This window comes from Dendrobium catenatum, unplaced genomic scaffold, assembly GCF_001605985.2.
Source record: "Dendrobium catenatum unplaced genomic scaffold, ASM160598v2 fragScaff_scaffold_1395, whole genome shotgun sequence".
Taxonomy (NCBI): Eukaryota; Viridiplantae; Streptophyta; class Magnoliopsida; order Asparagales; family Orchidaceae; genus Dendrobium; species Dendrobium catenatum.
Genome location: NW_021319857.1, coordinates 463,312 through 483,519, shown reverse-complemented (window position 1 = coordinate 483,519; position 20,208 = coordinate 463,312). Strand labels below are relative to the sequence as shown.

The 20,208-nt window shown below is 38.9% G+C and overlaps 1 protein-coding gene across 1 annotated transcript; it reads right to left on the bottom strand.

The window, feature by feature from the left end:
* Positions 1-696: 696 nt before the first annotated feature.
* Positions 697-19,812, bottom strand: LOC110103457 (probable protein S-acyltransferase 16). Its single transcript, XM_020832190.2, has 7 exons — positions 19,232-19,812; positions 10,170-10,262; positions 9,986-10,087; positions 9,834-9,908; positions 9,657-9,755; positions 9,473-9,568; positions 697-866 (listed from the first exon to the last, which is right to left on the bottom strand). Exons 1-7 carry the CDS (start codon positions 19,565-19,567, stop codon positions 756-758), a joined length of 912 nt encoding a protein of 303 aa, XP_020687849.1. The 5' UTR covers positions 19,568-19,812; the 3' UTR covers positions 697-755.
* Between the last annotated feature and the right edge of the window lie 396 nt (positions 19,813-20,208).

The window sequence follows — 20,208 nt, the reverse complement described above, 5'->3', positions numbered from 1 at the left end:
TGGAAGTCTCGGCGGATCGACAGGTGAGGTATGTCGCCTGTAGATTAAAGGGTGGTGCAAGTGCTTGGTGGGAACAAATCATTCAGATGAGGCAAAGGGAAGGTAAAGGAAGAGTGCGCAGCTGGCAGCGCATGAAACAACTGCTACAGGCTCAATTTTTACCTACAGACTATGAACAGATACTATACTTGAGGTATCAGCATTGCAGTCAAGGGTCCCGAACGGTGAGTGATTATACTGAAGAATTTCATCGCCTAGCCGCTAGAAATAATTTGAATGAATCCAATAATCATTTGGTAGCTCGTTTTATCGGAGGTTTGAAGGACAGTATCCAGGATCGGTTGGAATTAAGTTCTGTATGGTCTATGGCCCAGGCTGTCAATTTTGCGATGAAAATTGAGATGCAGCAGAATCGGCCAAATAGGACCCCATACAATCGACGGCATTGGCAGGAACCGTTGGTGTCCGGAAAGGGGAGCACCTCCGTAGCCAAATCCACACAGAATGTGGGACCGTCTGCACCGTCGGCTACACCCAGTAACACTCCGACTGATTCCCGAAATCAGCCAAAATTGAAGACTCCCGTTAGAGACAATCCATACGCCAAACCGTCGACATTAAAATGTTTTCGTTGTTTCCAGCTCGGTCATAAATCCAACGAGTGTCCTCAGAGGCAGCAGATCTATGTGGCGAGTGACGTGGCGCGTCCGGATTTGCCTCCGGACGGTTCGGATGCCGGACGTAATAATTCGCCGTTATCTTGGCATGGTTTCAAGCCTGCTGTGATAAGATGAGGGAAAGTGGAGACCAGAACCGATGTGGCTTGATGTGGGACAAATCCAGCAGAGAATATTAGATCCAAGCACCTGGGAAGGAATGCGATCAAACTTAAGATCAAGCATAAAAATATATTATGAATCCATTTATCTTAAAAATATACAACAATTAAGCTATGATATATACAATCGGACATGGTCATGTTTGTATTTGGCTCGTAAAAGAAAATAAGCTCTAAATATTTGTTCAAGCTCGGTTCACTTTAACAATCGAGCCGAACATGAACATCTTAGCGAAATGAGCACCATTTGTTAATGAGCAAGAAGCTATTTTTGATAACCTGCAGCACGGCTTTTACTTACTCGTGTACCATATAAAGAGAATCATGGCAGGCTAAAAATTGTTTGAGCATGATAGCTGTGTTTATAGATTTGCTAGAAAATTGCATAATTACTGATGTCGGGGTGTGCAAATTTAAGGAATGACTATCGTCTACAAAAAAAAAAACTAACAATATGTGCCTGAGGTTATTTTGAGAATGCAATAGTGATATCGAAATGACATGCTAGAATGAAATCTTCGACATCCTAGCGTTACGTGCAGGAAGTCACGTTGAAATGTAATAGCGATGCCGAAATGACACCCTAGAATGAAATCATCAGCATCCTAGTGATACGTGCCTTAGGTTATTTTGAGAATGCAATAGCAACATTGCTTGAGGTTATTTTGAGAATGCTATACAATATCGAGACGACACGCTAGAATGAAATCATCAACATCCTAGCGATACGTGTCTTAGGTTATTTTGAGAATGCAATAGCAATATCGAGACGACATGCTAGAATGAAATCCTCGGCAACGTACAAATACATATCGGAGGTCATTTTGAAATATACTTGCAATCTTGGGCAACATGCCCGTGTTGACTGTAATTGCATACCACCGACTCCCCCACCGACATACCCGATCGGACACAACAATTCGCCCACCGACATACTTACGACATAAAAAATGCTCCTTTCGTCCGGTTGAGGAGCGCACATACAAACGGCTCTAAACTGAAGGAAAGGGAAGAAAAGGATTTTCGGAAACTTACCGAAGACGAACGAAGTGCGCGGTCGTGCCCTAGATCTGCTCAATCTGCTCCCGTCGAATTCAATCAAATCCTCTCTAGCATCCATCTGCCTTAGCCGGCCCTTGATCAAGCCCATCCGAAGCCGAACTCATCGACGTTGGCCATCTTCCTTCGTGCGACTCTAACTCGGCATCCAGTCCGGCCGAACTTCCTGCAAGCCCGTCGGCCTTCAACGCTTGACGCCGGCCGACTCCGACCACACCAACCGACCGCCGCCGGCCCGACGCCGCCGGCTGAACCAAACCCCGACGCCTGAACTCAATTTGGACAGCATAGAATTAAAATGAAACTTGAAACTGTTTTGAAGAAGGTTAAAGACTACCATATTGCAATTATGAAAGTTACTACTATCAATGATTATACCTTAATGATATTAATGTCATAAAAAAATAGAGATTCTCAAACTTCTTAAAATAGTCTTCTCGTCAACCCTTTGACAACCGATAAGAGTAATGAAAGGCAGAATGGGAATATGCTTACCCATGTAATAAAATTATACTTGGTATAATTCTATTAAGGGTGTTAATTAAAACTCATCGGCTTTTGACATATATGTTTTTCTTGGCCTTATAATACTCCTCCTTTGACTTCTTCAATATATATAGCTTTGGAATTTGTGAGATAATCTTTAATTGAGAAAGTCTATCAATCTTTTAATTCATAAATATATACCTTGTCTCAAGAATATATAAAGATAAGGAAATGATTGAGTTTGCTAGAAATCCAACAACAACTTAAATAAAATGTAAACTCTATGCAAAATTAGATGAAACAATATGCTAATTGGCATCATTATAATATAGAGTTTAATGTCAAAAATATATTGTGATGCACCAAAGCTCATAAATGCCATATCTAATACGCCACCGGATCCGCAACATGTGTGCAAGCGGACAGAAGGCGTTCGTAGGTCCTTAAATAAAAATTTGGGCATTTCTTAAATAAAACCACTCTCGCAAATTGATCATATTTAAATATTTTTAAATGCCCCTTATATATTAAATATGATCACTTACACTAATTAAATCTCTGCATGTGCTCCGACAAATGCAATAAATTTCTAAATGCAAATGTCTGAGAATGTTGCGCAGAGTCAAATGATATTACCCGCATGTGCTCCAATCGTCATATCTAAGTCCCAAATCCGACGATTCGAGAATGCTGCGCTGGTCTAATATTCAAGTTTTATCCTCCTCCTTGAAAGGACTGGAGTCGACATAACTTGAGATATAAAATACCTCTCAAAATTCTACAAAAATACAAGTGACCTTAATGTCACCCTGATGAAGTGAGGGCAATTAGGTCCTTTTGTGTCTATTTTGAATTGTATGCATTAAGTAGGGAGTAATGGAGTGGTTTAGGGTTATGTGATTGTTTTGAAGTTTTCTCTTGTTCTTCTTGTTGATTTGGGCTCTAGATCGTATTCTAGAGACTTGGGAGAGTGCGATCCTCCTCTCGAATAGAGGATCCTTGTATCTTTGCTATTTTCCTTTCATCTTCTAGTAAAATACAAGTTCGTACTTCGTGTTTCTATCATTTTTCTCGTGTTTTTCCCACTGTTTGGCTGATTTCCTGCTGTGGACAGCAGTTTTGCTGTGAGATCTTTGGCTAAAGTGATTAGGAAATACTTGGAATCAAGTATTTCCTATCAGTATTCTTGGACGAAGCAACCCATGGCTGCCGACAAGTTGCCTTCTGTCAGGTTGGGTCGACTACCTCCTCTGACTAAGTAGACCAGGGAATATGACAGCCCGGGACGACGGAACCATGGGATCTTGATCGGGCTCGTCTTCATTCCCCCCAACATTAGTTTTAAGTTTGTGGTGATAAACTCTAAATTTCAAATCATCCAAATTCAAAATTTAAACCCTAAAATTATTGCTATTATACGATATGTTCATAACCTATGTGACATCCTTAACGACTAGCCTTAATCGAAAGTTATCTCTTATTATCAGGAGGGGTAATTAACTATAGGGGCTTGCGCCTATAGGAAACCAGAACTCAGATCAAAAAGTCCTCACAAAATGAGGGCGAAATCTCTGGGTAGTGTCTTATCTAAAACCCAATCTGCCTTCTGAAAATTCCCCCGGGATCACACCCAAAATGGAAATTTTCGGAGCCCACAGCCCGTATAACATATTCCGCAAGTTATGACACGTAAATATGCACCATGTTATCATGCACATGCAATGCATTTGTTATAAATTAAACTAGTCTCACGATGCTGGATAGTATGTTTAGATGATTTTCTGTGCATGCTGCAATGCATATATGAGGGGAATTTTAAAATATTTGCATGCAGTGCAAATTGGTGTATTGCATTTTTAAATGCAGTTGGCTACACAGGTGACTACTACTGCCAAATGCGTGAGGATTTATTTCGAGTTCTATTGACATCTTCTTTTTGCTTGTGCGAGTACTTCAAATCAGGTGGCATGACATTGCAGCTTGTGGACGACCTGTGATTTTTACTACTGATTCTCCGCTTTTGCTTACAGATGAATTGTAGCATTAATATTCAGCGTAGTCATGATGTACTTTCATTATTCTGATGTAGACTCTCTTTTCTCATTCTTCGGGAGATCCGATCGACGAATCAACTGATCCTTAGATTGGGTAAAGACATCTAAACAACATGGGATCGTTTTGTGATAGAACAGGTATCATAAGTTGATGAGTCCAAAGGCTCTCTTTGTCTTCAGTTAGCCATAAGGTATTCTCCTCGAAGCATGAACAAGGAAAAGTATCAGGTTATCTATTATGTCTCAGCAACATCTAGTATCTTATATACATATAGTACATAGAAGCTTCTCCAACGGCCCCAGAACAGTGTACTCGAAGGGCCCATTCTATGATACATATGTGGGACACTGAGTTGCGAGGTTTGATCTCCAGGTCTTTACTTGAACGACATGGCATATTTTTTGAGTCCTAGCCTTTTTTGAAAAGATAATAGAATGAGACATATTTTCTTCTTCAACTGTTTATTCTTTAATTCTACATAATTGTTAATAAAATCATTCGACTTCGCGTGGCTAATGTTGAGATTGGGGCCTTCCGCTGATAGCAAATCAACGATTTTTTACAGCGCTTTGCAGACACTCACAGTTGTTCGAAGTCTTCGATATCTCCATAGAGATGATAAGATGAAACACATTTTCAACTGATCATTCTTTGACTCTACATAATCATTCATGAAATCATTTAACTTTGCGTCGTTAATGCCATAATTGGGGTCTTCCGCTGGCAACATGATGTAGAACGGGTAGGAGGATTGCTAGAGTGAAAATCACTTCTCCAAAATCTGAGAGCAGTTCCAGATTTTATCTCCAAAATCTGAAGGAAGTTCTCAGAATTTTAAAATAACAAGGGGGATTAGAGGGAGAAGTCTTGTGGTTTTAATTCCCTTGAAGTATTCCAACGGGAAAGAGAGAGGTTGGGGAGAAAACCAAAGTGGGAACCTAGGGAAATTTCGGCCTGCTGTGTTGGGTGGAGTTTGGAGAGGGTTTAGTGGAAAAGGGTGAATGAGAGAAGCTTTGGAAAATTCGGCCAGCAGCAGGTCAAAATTCCCAAAGTTTTCTCACAGGGAAATCAAGCACAAAGGAGGGATTTCCAACAGAAATTCCAAAAGGGAGAACGGCGGGTACATGAGAGAGAGGAAAACCAGGGATTTATTTCCTAACTCAGAAGGAGGTTTTAGGAAATAATAGAGGTGGGGCTTGAGGAAAATTCGGCCAAGCAAGAGATTTAATGTTCTCAGATTTGAATATAAAATTTCAAATTGATTTCAATTAAGCACTTTCCAAAAATAGATGAACTAAATTAGGAAAGAATTTGAAATTTGAATTTGAATAATTTCAAATTCAAATCAATCCCTAAATTAACCCAACCATATTAGGAAATCCAAAAAGAGGGGTGGAGAGGAAGGTTCGGCCAGCAGCTAATGAGGTGGAGCCGGCGGCATGGGTTCGGGTTTGGGGAGTATGCCGTGGGAGTGGAAGAGGAAAAGGTGGGGGACCGGATTAGGGAGACGACGGTTTGTGGTGGACGGGGAAAATAAGGTTGGCAATGGGGAAGGGGAAGAGGAAATAAGAAGGAACAAAATAAAAACAAGAGATAGAAGACAATATAGAAGATAAAAACCGCGAGCCTTGGACTCTTCCAAAGACAGACGGGTGATTCTTTGCCCATCTCCAAGGGACTTCAAGTCACAAACCCGGACCCATCCTGCGGCTGGTGAAAGCTCCAATTCCTTCTCATAGGAATCTCACTATCATTCTCTCAAAAGAACACAAGTGTGGACACAAATTTTAATATCAATTCTTCCTCCATCACAATAGCTTAAGGCCCTATATATAGGCCACAACATAAGAAAAACTCAAAATTATAAAATTGCCACAACACTCACATAAATTAACCAAGGGGTAAAACAGGAAATAACATAAAATAAGAGCTAAAATTCAGAAAATAACTCATAAATGACAATTTAAATTATAGCCGTCGATTTACGACGCCTCCTGTGATAGATGCGTCAAATCTTCGTGCCGATGTCCGCATCACAACAGGTCGACGAGTTTCTTATAGCGCTTTGCAGACACTTATAGTTGTCGGAATTCTTTGATATCTCTGTAGCTATGTGCCTATGTTGCACCGATACACCTATTTATGAAGGCGTGCTGTGTTGGATGTGTCGGACACAGTACGCGTCCGATATGGCACCGATAAGTGTTGGATACGTCAAAGTCTTATCCAATTAAAATATTATTTAATTTCAAAAGGACACGCGTGTTAGATACGTGTGTCCGTTGAAAGATGAGAAAAAATTCGAAAAAATACGTCATATTTACTTCCGAGGCTGCGAGTGAGATTCTCATAGTTTGGAACCCGCGAGCCATTTACATTGATGTTAGTTTACTAGAAAATATGATATTAGTGCATCAATTATTTTGCAATTGTAATGCTTTGATTTTTTATTCATGTATTAAAAAATCTTATTATTGTGGTTTGTATGTCTTCTTAAATGGAAAAAAAAAAAGTTTAGCTCTTATATGTTATTCAATAAACATGCCACCAAATCATGCAACAACATAATTAGTGGAATCATGCCATAAAATTATTATTAGGCAATGAGTTTTAACTCTTCCATTGACTCAATGCTTACTTTTATTTTGATATTATAAGCTACAAGGCTACAAATGATGTTGCTTTCATTTTTTTTGTCATTATAAGCGGGCTCTACTACATTGCTCAAATCTAGCAAACACTTTGACTAAAAAGATTTTCAAACAAAACTTTAAACTTCTACACAGAGGGAAAAAAAAAGTTCAGTGCAACATGTTTTGGGCAAGAAAATGATCCAAGTTTTTGCAGTTAGACTACAGTTGCAGATCGTTAGTCTTGGAAAACAAGCAACAACATATTTAAAAACCACCTGATACATTTATCAGCAACTGTTCACATGCTCGGAGGCTAGCTCAGCAACAGCTCACATGTGGACGTTAGCTCTGCACATGTCCACATGCCAGGACGTTAGTCTATAACAAACTCAGCTAATCATAGCTCTACACCTGTACATCCCTACATCTATAAATACACACAGCTATCACAGTAAATTATATTGAACAACGTATTACACATAAATAGAAATCTGTCTTTCTGCTCATCTAAAGGCATTCTAGCATTTTCTCCTCTTGTTGTGTCATCACTTTCTACATGGTCTCAGAGCCAATTTGGCTCACAGCCCTTTGAATCCCCATATGAAAACCTCTGTTTCTTCCCACACTCAAGATGCATCTACGGAACATCTATCCGAAGACATCACCATTCCCTCATCCCTCAAATTTCCCATATCTAACATCAAAACCATTGTCCCTATTCAGCTTTCCAATGATAAAGACTCCATGTGGAGATCCCAAATTCTTAAGTTGTTTAGAGCAAACAACTATGAAGGATTTCTCGATAAATCCTCTCAAGCTCCTCCCCACCTATAGCTTGATTCCAGCGGCACCTCCTAACCTAATGCTGCTTATACTCGTTGGACCCTCATCGACCAAAATCTCACAGCTGCACTATGTTCAACTATCATGGCAGGCATTCTTCCTTATGTTCTCCATCTAGACACCTGCGCCGACATTTGGAGCACGCTTGAACGTCGTCTTTAAGCTTCAAACATATCACAAGTGATACAACTCAAAAACGAGTTGCATCAAATATCCATGGGCCAACTCACCATGCTCCAATATCTCACCAACGTCAAGACTCTTGTTGACAACATCGCCGCCGCCGGTTGCTCCATCGACAGTGAAGACATCCTACTATACACTCTCAACGGCCTACCAAACGGCCTACCACCGCAATATCAGGCCTTCAAGACATCTATATGCACCAAACTGCCTTTGGTTAGCCTCGAAGATCTTAATTCACTGCTTCTAAGTGAAGAAACAAACCTTGCCATAGAATATGCCAAAGATCATTAAGTACATAATCTCACTACCGCTCTCTACACCAGTCGGAATAGGGGTCGTGGGCATGGCCGTTTTAACTCCTCCAATAGAGGACGTCCGCTCACTCAAAACCCTCCCAGATCCACACAGCCCGCAATTGAATCTATGCCAACATATGCATTGTCCTCTGTCACAACATTTTCACCTACTTAAACCCCTGCTCCACTACCTCCAAGGCACCGCCAACTATGACCTTCCCATCTCCAAATCAGACCTCACATTCACGGCATTTGCAGATGTCGATTGGGCCACTGATCCTCTTACCCGTTGCTCCACCTCAGGATATTGCGCATTCCTTGGAACCACTGTTATTTCATGGACAGTGAAGAAGCAACAAACAGTAGCTCGCTCCTTGACCAAGGAAGAATATCGCTCTCTAGCAGTTGCGGCAGTCGAATATGGCTCAGGTGTCTTCTTTAGGACTTCCACACTCCACAAACTCGGCTGACCATCCTCAACTACGACAACATGTCCGCAATCGCTCTCGCCAACAACTCGGTATTCCACACTCGCACCAAACATATTGAAGTGGACTTCCACTTCATACGAGATCACATTCAGTTCAAGGAGCTCACCGTGGTACCTATCAGCACAACAGACCAAATCGTCGATATTCTCACCAAATCGCTCCCAACCTCCAGGTTTCAAGATCTCAGATCCAAACTAACAGTTACATCTCTTCCACTGTCAGTTTGTGGGGGCGTAAAAATCACCTGATACATTTCTCAGCAACTGCTCACATGCTCGGAGGCTAGCTCAGCAACAACTCACATGTGGATGTTAGCTCTGCACATGTCCACATGCCAAGACGTTAGTCTATAACAAACTCAGCTAATCATAGCTCTACACGTGTAGATCCCTACATCTATAAATACACACAACTATCACAGTAAATTGTATTGAACAATGTATTACACAGAAATAGAAATCCGCCTTTCTGCTCATCTAAAGGTATTCTAGCATTTTCTCCTCTTGGTGTGTCGTCACTTTCTACAATATTCAACATCCTCAGGTTTACAAAACGGCAAAAGCCAAGAAATCACATTGAACTTACCAGTACGAGATTCTCATATGTACCAAGGTCATAAGGATGTGCATAGACATTCCCAGCTTTCTTTGCAAGCCACGTTGCTCTTACTCCTTCATAATGCTGACAAAATTTATTAGAAGTAAGGAAACAACAGACATATTATTCTACAAATAACGTTTAAAAGGTTTTCATTCAAAGTCGTAGAAACCTCTATTGTCGTCTTGTTTTGTGCGACCAAGTAGATATGCCATCCCAAAAGTATGCTAACTGCAAGGGTTAATGGGAATAGCAGAACTCCATAGATGATCTGCTAATGCATATATTCAATAAGTTAGGAAGCCTTCACAGGTTAAATAATCCAATACATAGCCGCACAGTAAGTTACATGCGAAGTCTTTAGAGAGCCACCACTGTGTATTTGACCTTTATGGACATCATAAGCAAATCCAAGAAGCAGAGCCTGGAACAAGGTACATGCGTATCAGCTTGCTACATGATGGAAGGGCGATATCTTAAAGAAAAGAAAGAAACACATACCAATGAGTGGATGCAAGCAATTACAGTGTATAGCATGAAAACAAAGAAAACCTTGTAATTTGCATGGCCAACACAATTGTTTATCCAGACACAGTGATGATCCTGTGAACATATAAAGAACGTTTGAAACCACAATAAATTATGATAATGACAAAAAACTCTTCAAGGTTGTAGAAGTACATACCATCCTCAAAACACACCTTTTACAAACACGACAATGATGAGCTCGTGGAGGCTTGTAGTGGGAACATTTCTGACAGTATCTCAAATCTCCACCCTGAAATAATTAGTAAATGTTGCCTAAGAGAATAAATTTCCAATGCTTAGAATTATATATAAGTTGTAAATCTGACATTAAATTTATGTTCCTAGACTGATACTGTATAAAGCCATTCTACTAAGAAAACAATAAACGCCTCTAATCTTAATGTATTGTACCTAATCCAGTCTCTAAAATATTATCTTAATTCTGTGGAGGATAACACTTGCTAAAAAAAGGAGAGGGAGAGGAGAGAAATTCTATTTCATTTTCAGTATTTTTCTCTCATCTCAAATGCTTCAGCGATGGCAAATTTTGGTGAAGTCGAATATTCCCAGCCCTTGTCAGATTTTACAAAGAAGTGATTCTTCCCCCAACCTTTGTTGGAAGACAGCAATCCTTCAACTCTCAGCAGTTGAGAAGGTCTAGTAGAGAAGAAGCATATTACATAAACTGCTGCACAAATAAAAAGAATGTCATACTCTTTGAACAACCATCCCATTCCCCTCAGGATTAGCAAAAGCATACTGGGAAAGTTGAGCCAAATGAAAGGTCATCAATATATCGTTAAGCTATTCATTGAATGGAATATCCAATCTTATCTAAAAATACCATTCAAATAAGCAAATGTCAATCTTCTCATAGGTACTGTTTGGCTTTTCGCTCTTCTCTCTGAAGCAAGCCTTCAGTCTTTCCAAACCTTTCGTATTTGTAGTGCTTGCTAGAGAAGCAACGAAGGAGAAGCCACTTGTGAAAGTAAAGCATTACCCCTTGGTATCACCTTTTTAAACAGATATCTTCTCGAAGTAATGTTGAGGAATGAAAAATTCAAGCGCTAAACATAAGTCCCTAGGAAAGACGAGAGCAAAAAAAAAAGGATGATGAGGACATCAGATTTTGACACGTGTACAATCATAGGAGACGCAGATCGACGGCTACGATCCAGGGCCTTTATTTTTAATTTATTTTATATTTATTTATTCTTGCATTTTATTTTCCTAGTTTACCCCTGTGGGTATTTAGTCGCTTGTGTAGCCCTGAGGGCATTTGTGTCTTTTAGTTTTGTCTTATCTTGGCCTATTTAAAAGAGGCCTCATGCATTGTAATGTTTGGTTGATGAACGAAATTTTCTTATTGTTGATCTCTTTGTGAGTTCATAAGATTTCCAAGATCACTTTGTGAGCTCTAAAGGAGGTGGTACTTGAGGTTTGTAGCTACCTAGCTTTTCCATTTTCTTCTCTTATTTCTTCTGGCATCGGTTTTCCCCTCCCTATACCCTCCCTTGCCGCCGGCCACCGCCCACCAACCACCCAGTTGCCGGACTCCACCCCCCCCCCCCAAACCCCCTTGGAATCTTAAATTTGAAACAAATTAACTCCAATTCCCCCCACATAATCAGCCCCCAATCCCCTCCCCATTGCCGCCCCTCTCCCCTTTTGGATTAATTTGAAATTTCAAATTAAATCCCTCCCAACCCACTAAAATCTGAAGGAATTTCAGATTTTCTGCTTTTGTCTCTTGGCCTCCCACCCTAGCCGACCCCCCTCCAACCCCTCAAGCCGGCTCAAAACCATCTCCCTCCAAGCCGCCACCTCCTCTCCCTCTTCTTTCCATCGGTGCTCCTTCATCTCCCGGCAAAAATGCATGGCGAATCCATAAGTTGATCACGGTTTTGCCTACAACGCCCAAGGAGAGATCAACATCTTCCTCTCTCCCTTCTACGAGCCGGATTGAACGTTACGTCAACCGCATCGTTTATTGTCTCGCTGAGACTATCGAGCTTCAACGACCAAGAACTCCGTGGACTCTTATCGGACGACCGCTTACTTCTCCAACTCCGGTTTCTTCCCCAGCAACTAGTCCCCTCGGCGTCACTTGTGTGATAGTGGCATCCTTAAGTGTGCTTGCAATTCTCCTCCACTAGCCTCCACTTTCAAGAGATTGAGTGCAAGCTCTCTAGGTGAATGATCTAGATTTTAAATTTGAGGCTTGTGTTACAATTGCTATTTGCATTACCTACTAGTCTTGGTTGTTATTTTGCCAGTCCAACTAATCTCAAGTTGTAACCTATGTTGCACCGATACGGATACAGCGACACGGATACGACACGATACGGATACGGGCATCGTCAATTCTTAAAAATACATGATACATGTACGGCGCGGACACGGCATCATAATTTATAAATCATACATAAAAATTAAGAAAGCAATCAAAGCATAATATTTTAAATTACAAAAAAAAAAATGACAACAACATCATTTGTAGCCTTGTAGCTTATAATATCAAAATATAAGCATTAAATGTCTAGTGCAACAACAAAAGCATAAACATAAATTGTCTAGCACATAATGAGAGAACTTTGCTCGCAGCCGCGGAAGTAAATACGACGCATCTTTTTTTTTTTTCGGATTTCTTTTTGTTTTTCAACGGACATGTGTATCGGATACGCGTGTCCTTTTGAAATTAAATAGTATTTTAATTGGATACGTCTTTGGTGTATCCGACACGTATCGGTGGAGTATCGGAAGCGTATCCGTGTATCGGTGTATCGGATACAGCACGCCTTCATAAATAGGTGTATCGGTGCAACATAGGCTGTAACCAATTGTTATTACTTAATCTTTCAGCGCCATATTTTTTTTTTAAGCTTTAACTTGAGCAAACAAAGAGTTATTGGTAGCAAAGTAAAGTTCATCACTTCTATTAATATCTTAATTGTAATTCTTGTTTATCGCATTTAGTTTCACATCAAAGGAATTATGAAAGCAAGTAAAAAAAAAGTTCTGCATCCAAACATCTTATATATGAAAAGACCTAAAAGTGATATTTCACTACGATATCAAAAGCTAAAGCATTACAATTATTGTTCTTCAAATTGTCATCATTACACAAATTTGAATCCAAGAAAAGTGATGAGCAGAAATCTGGACTGAAGAGAGAACAATGTCTTAAGGAATTTTAGCAAATCTCAAAGAATTATCATTATGGTATTTATAATACAACTAACATATCTCCCGAGTAGACAACGGAATAGCTCCTCTCAAAAGAATTGAATCACGATAACTAAGATTCATGCATGCTTTCTAACCTCATAAAATTTATCTTGCTAATGATCACTAAAATATTTAGTGTATAAACACACCTAATCAATCACAATGATAGACGTAAGAGTACACATAGCTTGTGCAATAAATTTCATTTATTTCAATAAAAGAATACAACAAAAATTAAAAAGGAAAAAATTCAAAATGAAGAATACTACACATCCCTCTTACCAGTGATGAAAATAGCACGACGGAATGCCCCAACCTGATGTCAACTCAGATAACTTCTCTATTGGCTACCATCTCAGGCGTCCTTTAGGCTTCAATAAAAGAATACAACAAAAATTAAAAAGGAAAAAATTCAAAATGAAGAATACTACACATCCCTCTTACGAGCGATGAAAATAGCACGACGGAATGCCCAACCTGATGTCAACTCAGATAACTTCTCTATTGGCTACCATCTCAGGCGTCCTTTAGGCTCTTCGACTTCTGCGACCGACAGGAATGTCTTTCTTCCTTGACCACCTCATCTTTCTCTCAATCAACAATAGCAAACTCTTCAACTCTCAACAATGGCACCATAGGAAAATTGTATCTGGCCACCATCATTCTAATTTGATCTAGCATGTTAAGATAGTGAGCTAGAATGTTGGAGCCAAGAAGCATCTTGAGATGGAGGTACCCGAGACTTGACACATTATATATGTTTGATTGCAGATTGTTAGCCTTCATCCAATTCCAAAAATCAAGCTTTTGGAACTTTTCACAATAACTTTTCTTTATATTGCTAAGTTTGCACTTTTGATAATCAAAATAATAATTCAAATCATTTAGCTTGGTATCAAGCACGAAAAAATCCCTTATTTATATCTTTAAAATAAGATCCATGGAACTCCACTTTTGTGATCGAAGCGTACAGCTCATCATTGTGGACATTGAGCGTCTTCTCTACGCTATCCATACTTACAATACCACAACAACAATAACAACAATATCAAGATTTTATCCCACTACATAGGATAGGATACATGAATCTTTTTTATCTATTGTATCTTATTAAGAGTCAAATTCTCATTTAAATATAATAAGAAATGTCATTTCTAATATTTTATGACCAAGTCTTTTTAGTTCTATCTCTACCTTTTTTAACATAGCAAGAATCTAATACATCTACTCTCATAAAAGGGTCATCAAAAGACTGATCTTTTTTGTGAGCAAACCATCTAAGGCGACTCTCTCTAATATTATTTTCCATCGGAGCTACTCCAACCTTTTTATGTATCCTTACTTTTTTTTAACATAGATGTGGGCTTTGAAAAATTCCCATTTTATATGTGATCTCCCGGCCTCTCTGCGCCATCGGTTTATTTTTCTGTTAAGTGTGACGATGACGGCAGAGAGTTTTAACTAGATTAGGTTCCGGGGGAATTTTCAGAAGGCAGATTGGGTTTTAGATAAGACACTACCTAGAGATTTCGCCCTCATTTGGTGAGGACTTTTTGATCTGAGTTCTGGTTTCCTATAGGCGCAAGCCCCTATAGTTAATTACCCCTCCCGATAACGAGAGAGAACTTTCGATTAAGGCTAGTCATTAAAAGAGGTCGAATAGGTTATAAACCTATCGTATAATAGCAACAAATTTAGGGTTTGATATTATGATTTGAATTTTAAAGTTTGGAATTTGGAAGTTTGAAATTTGAAATTTAGAGTTTATCACCATAAACTTAAAACTGGTTGTGGGGGGAATGAAGACGAGTCCGATCAAGATCCCATGGTTCCGTCGTCCCGGGCTGTCATAATCCCTGGTCTACTTAGTCAGAGGAGGTAGTCGACCCAACCTGACAGAAGGCACCTTATTGGCAGTCATGGGTTGCTTCGTCCAAGAATACCTTGTAAACCTGGGTTGATATTTATCTAAGGGGATATATCTGAATCCACCTTAGCTCACAGAGGGCTTTATGCCTATCGAATATACCCTATGATTCATAACTCAAGGGTTTGACGCCTTTAGGGAACATACAAGCTTTGGTCGTGATCGTAATATAATCGGGTGATTTTGCGGCAAAATCACCCGATTAGAGGGCACGTGCCACGTCCCTGTTGGCAAGAGACTATTTTGAGGATGAATCGTAGTGATACATCCGACACAACATTTGCTCTTTGTGAGCTGAGGTTAATTTCAAATTTATCACCCCCGACAAATGGTTGCGAGAGGTGGATGATTTTTAGTTTTGAGTTTTTTAGGTGATTGATTTTATTTCAAGAATTTAGACTTTTATTTGATTTGAGATTTAACCCCTCCGATTGAGATTTCCGATCAACACGGCCATCATCGGGGTGATTTTAAAATCATTTGTATTTTAGTAGGATTTTGAGAGGCATTTTATTATTCAAGTCGTGTCGACTCCAGTCCTTTCGAGGAGGATGAAACTTGAATATTTAACCCGTGCAGCATTCTCGGATCGTTGGATTTAACATTTATATTCGACGATCGGAGCACATGCGGGTTATATCATTTGACCCTGCGCAGCATTCTCAGACATTTATATTTATAACTTTAAAACATTTGTCGGAGCACATGCAGGATGTTTTTTAGTTTTAGAGATCATATTTAATACATTAGGGGGGCATTTTAAATTATTTAAACATGATCCACTGTGCAAGTGATTTTGCTTAGAAAATAACCCGGGGTTTCATTTAAGGGCCTACGAACGCCTTCTGTCCTCTTGCACACATGTTGCGGATCCGGTGGCATGTTAAATTGATAAATTTTGCTTAAGAAAATATATTTTCCTGACATTTCAAACATTTCCTTGTCTTTTTGGTGATCATTCAAACTTTTGTCATTTTATCGGACCAATGGTCGTATATTTGTTAGTATTGCAATGTATTTTCTTTAGTCTCCACAATCCTTTCAAACATAAAATTTCAATGATCATATTGCAAATTTCTCATAATTATGCCTTATATCATTATGAATTTCTAATTTTGATATGCCATTGAGAGTCTCCCTCTCTTCATTTTATAATTGTAGTTCAAGACATAATCACATTCTCATTCTCATTGAATGATACTAATCACTAGTTCTTGCTCTTCGTTTACCTTTGACTTGAGATTATGTTTGAACTTAACTTTCATTTTCTGATTAAGCACAGCTTTCTCCTGAACTATCATCAAGCTTCTAACTCATTGTTCAAATTATCATAAATTTTGTTAGGTTATCTTCATCCCGATCTCTTGTATTTACAAGTGTTGGCTCTGCTTCAATCATATGAATTTCATTAGTGTGGTCTCTTTTTATCACCATATATATATTCATTTTGTAATCAATTAAAGTGATATAATAATTGTGTCGGAGCTTCTTTATTTTGTTCCAAATTTCTTATAAGTCCAAAATATTTTTCTAAGTCCCGAATTTTTAAGAAAATTTTGGCAGCCTCCCGGCGTCTCCTCCCCACCGAGGGAGAAATTGGGACGGCACTGCCATAGTTCTTCCTACCCGGACCTAAGGTCGACGGCGTAGGGTCTTCAATTTCAAACCATCTCACCATGATTTAAGATCGACTGCGTGAGGTCTTCAAATTTTAAAACCATCTGCCCGGATTAAAAATCAACAGCGCAGGTCTTCAATTTGGAACCATCCCAGCCGGACCTAAGGTACGACGGCCGGGGTCTTCGACACCTGTTTGAAAATCTTTTTATTTATCTCCGTCTCTATTTCTCTCTTATTTTATTTTATTACATATAATATTTTATCTCTCTTATATATAATATAACATATATAATATAATACTATATATATATAATATTATATTATAACATATGTATTATATTATATATAATAGAGAGGGAAAGAGCCATCTCCCGAATGGGAGGAGCATTTTTTTTATGTCGTGAGAGGCGACGGTTCGCGGGATCGGTGTCGGTTGTGTCGTGTATGTCGGTAGGGAGCAGTTACAGTCAACAATAGACAGCATCTAATACATCTACTCTCGATGTTTAATGTGACAAAACCATCTGAGGTGACTCTCTCTAATCTTATCTGCCACTGGAGCTACTCCAACCTTTTTACATATAAACTCATTTCGTAATCTGTCTCCAAGTGTAAAGAAACTCATCCACCTAAGCATCCTTATCCCTGAAATATTTATCCTAATTTTATGCTTCTCTTTTATTAGCTAACATTACGCACCATAAAGCATTGTAGGTCTACAGTATACTTACAATACTAAAGAAGGTTATTCAGTTCTACAATATGCTGCTACAAAAGACTCTCTACTCCTTCACCAACAAAGCAAAAGTGTGGACATTCATGCTCTCTATGGCAACATCCACGAAAATGCTAGAGATCCAACTTCTTTTCTAAGCCATCCATGCTTGCAACTTGAGGAACCAGATAAGGGATTACATGGACATTACAAGATTCAACCTTCTTCGCCTTATTAAAAAATCCAACGATATGCTTATACATAAAACTCTTAAATTATTTGACCAAGAGAAAGAGTGTAGATGTTCATGCTCTTTATGAGAGTGTCCACAACAATGCTAGAGATTCAGATTCTTCTCTAAACCATCCATACTTACAGCTATAGGAATTAGACAAGGGTTCACAGAAATAGTAGAAGCTTCAACCTCCTTTAGCTTATTGAAAATAACCGATTCAACAAGCCTTATGAACTACAACAACAAACAGCAAGCTTTATGAACTAAAGAAGGTTCTTCATCCCTACAATATACTTCTACAGAAGGCTCTTCTACTCCACCAATAGAGCAAGACCGTGTACAACCATGCTCTCTATGACAACATCCATGACAACACTAAAGGGAACAGTAGGGAAAGCTCCTTAATCATCTTGATCATTTATATCCTGATCATCGCCATTTTTTTGCAAGTAGTTCTAATGCATAAGTGAAATGATTTTCATGAAAAGAAGCAAAATCCTTAAAAATATAGTGTTGATTTCATTAACATGATAACATCTTTAAGAATCGGAATCTAAATTTCAGACATCTACTTTTGAACTAAGCCCTTCTCTTTTCCAAAAGTTTTACATTCTAAAGATCCAATTTTAAGAACAATTATTTCATGTTCATTCTTTGTCTAAACAATAGTAACAATAGTATAGAACTAGCAATGATTGAAGAGTATTTTGAGCAAGAGACTCTTATATAGTCGTGCGGCTTCTTACAATCTATTTGATTGAAATTTTAAAAAGGGAAAAACTTTGAAAGTTTCATCTTGCAGGAGATTTAATAAAAAAGGCAAAAAGAATAGAAACTAATGAGGAAGACATATGAGAGCATATTGAAACATATCAAATTTATAAAATTTCAAAATAGGAGACAAAGGATATTTCCTCGTCACAAGTCTTGAAATGCATCATAACTCTACATGTGTCAAATCAAGATAAAGTTTAGAAAGCGCTAATATTGAAACATTTCAACTTCCAAAGAAATCCTATAAAAAAACTCTAGGGAAAATATATCAATATCTATCTCTAAAAAAAACTCTCAGAAACACAGAAGCCACTTTGGATAATGCTTACCATAGCAAATCTTCCCAATAGAATACTAAGCAACTGCCATAAATGATATCAAATACACAAAAACGGTGAGAATTCATTGATGGATGATCATTACAATAAACAAATTAATTCACAACATTTATGGACGATGATTCCTAGCGTTAGAGATGTTATAGCATTTAATGAATCTTCATTTTATCTTCCAAGAGCAGACACCTCAGATCTCTCGGATAACATTGTACATTGCACTTCGGAGATCTAGCATCAATAAGTAAGATCCACAAGAAATATCTGATAAATTTATAAAGCTCCCTACATCCCCTGCGAGATATTGTATTTTTACAGGTACATTCTATTGTATAACCAAACAGCAAGAACGATGAATCTAACTATCTAAGCTAGCAACACGCACCTTCCTCTTGATCTCGTGGACCACGACCTGAGGATCTTCCATGTCGGGCAAAAAGGACGAAGGGACATGGCCCGCATCTCTGAGAACCGCAATCGCGTAAGTGGTGAGGCACATAATCGCGAACGCTGTAAAGGTGGCAGCGTTCCCCAATCCCGAAGCCGTCCTCAGTCCTAACCAATCCTCTATCACACAGAACACAGTCACGTAGTAGACATACCCGATCAAGGCGAACACCAATATGATCGGGAGTGTCACGTATCTCGGCCGATTCAGCTCTGTTCGCCCACCCCGACCATCGGCGTCGGCCGCGGCGGCTGATTCCCTATCTCGGCCCATATCTAGCTCAAAATGCCCTTGGTCTAGGGTTTTGAGGAACGGGCAAATGACACACTGACCAGGGGCATTTGACTAAGAAGCTGCGGCGACGCTAGAGCTCCGGTAAGGAGAAGGATAGAATTGCTCGGTTGGGTGGTAGGTCGCCGTCGAGATCTTGTTGTTTGGTAAGCTGGACTCTAGAATTGGGTGGGACGGAGTTGACTCGAATCACTGATGGAGATTATAGAGCTAGAGCAGAGGAAAAATTTTGAATATGATATAAACTTCAACTTTTTTAATAACCTACTCATCTTAATTTTTTTTTAAAATTATATGATATATGTGATCATAGTCTACTTTTTTTTTTTAATTAAAATTATATCAACATATGAATTTGCCCTTAGAGGGGTCAAATATATGACAAACTCATTCTGAACAAGTCCATTCAAAACACTTGTCTTCAGAATTCTACACCCTGAGAAGTACTTACGTTTTCTCACAATAATTAGCTACAATCAAGGGCACCCACATTACGTAGACTTCTCATAACAAGTTACAAGAACTTCACATCTATAAAGCTTACGACTGTAATTTCATGATTGAATTTGTCCCTAGCTCACAACCAATACCACCCAGGGGACTCACCATTTACTCGTGAAGGC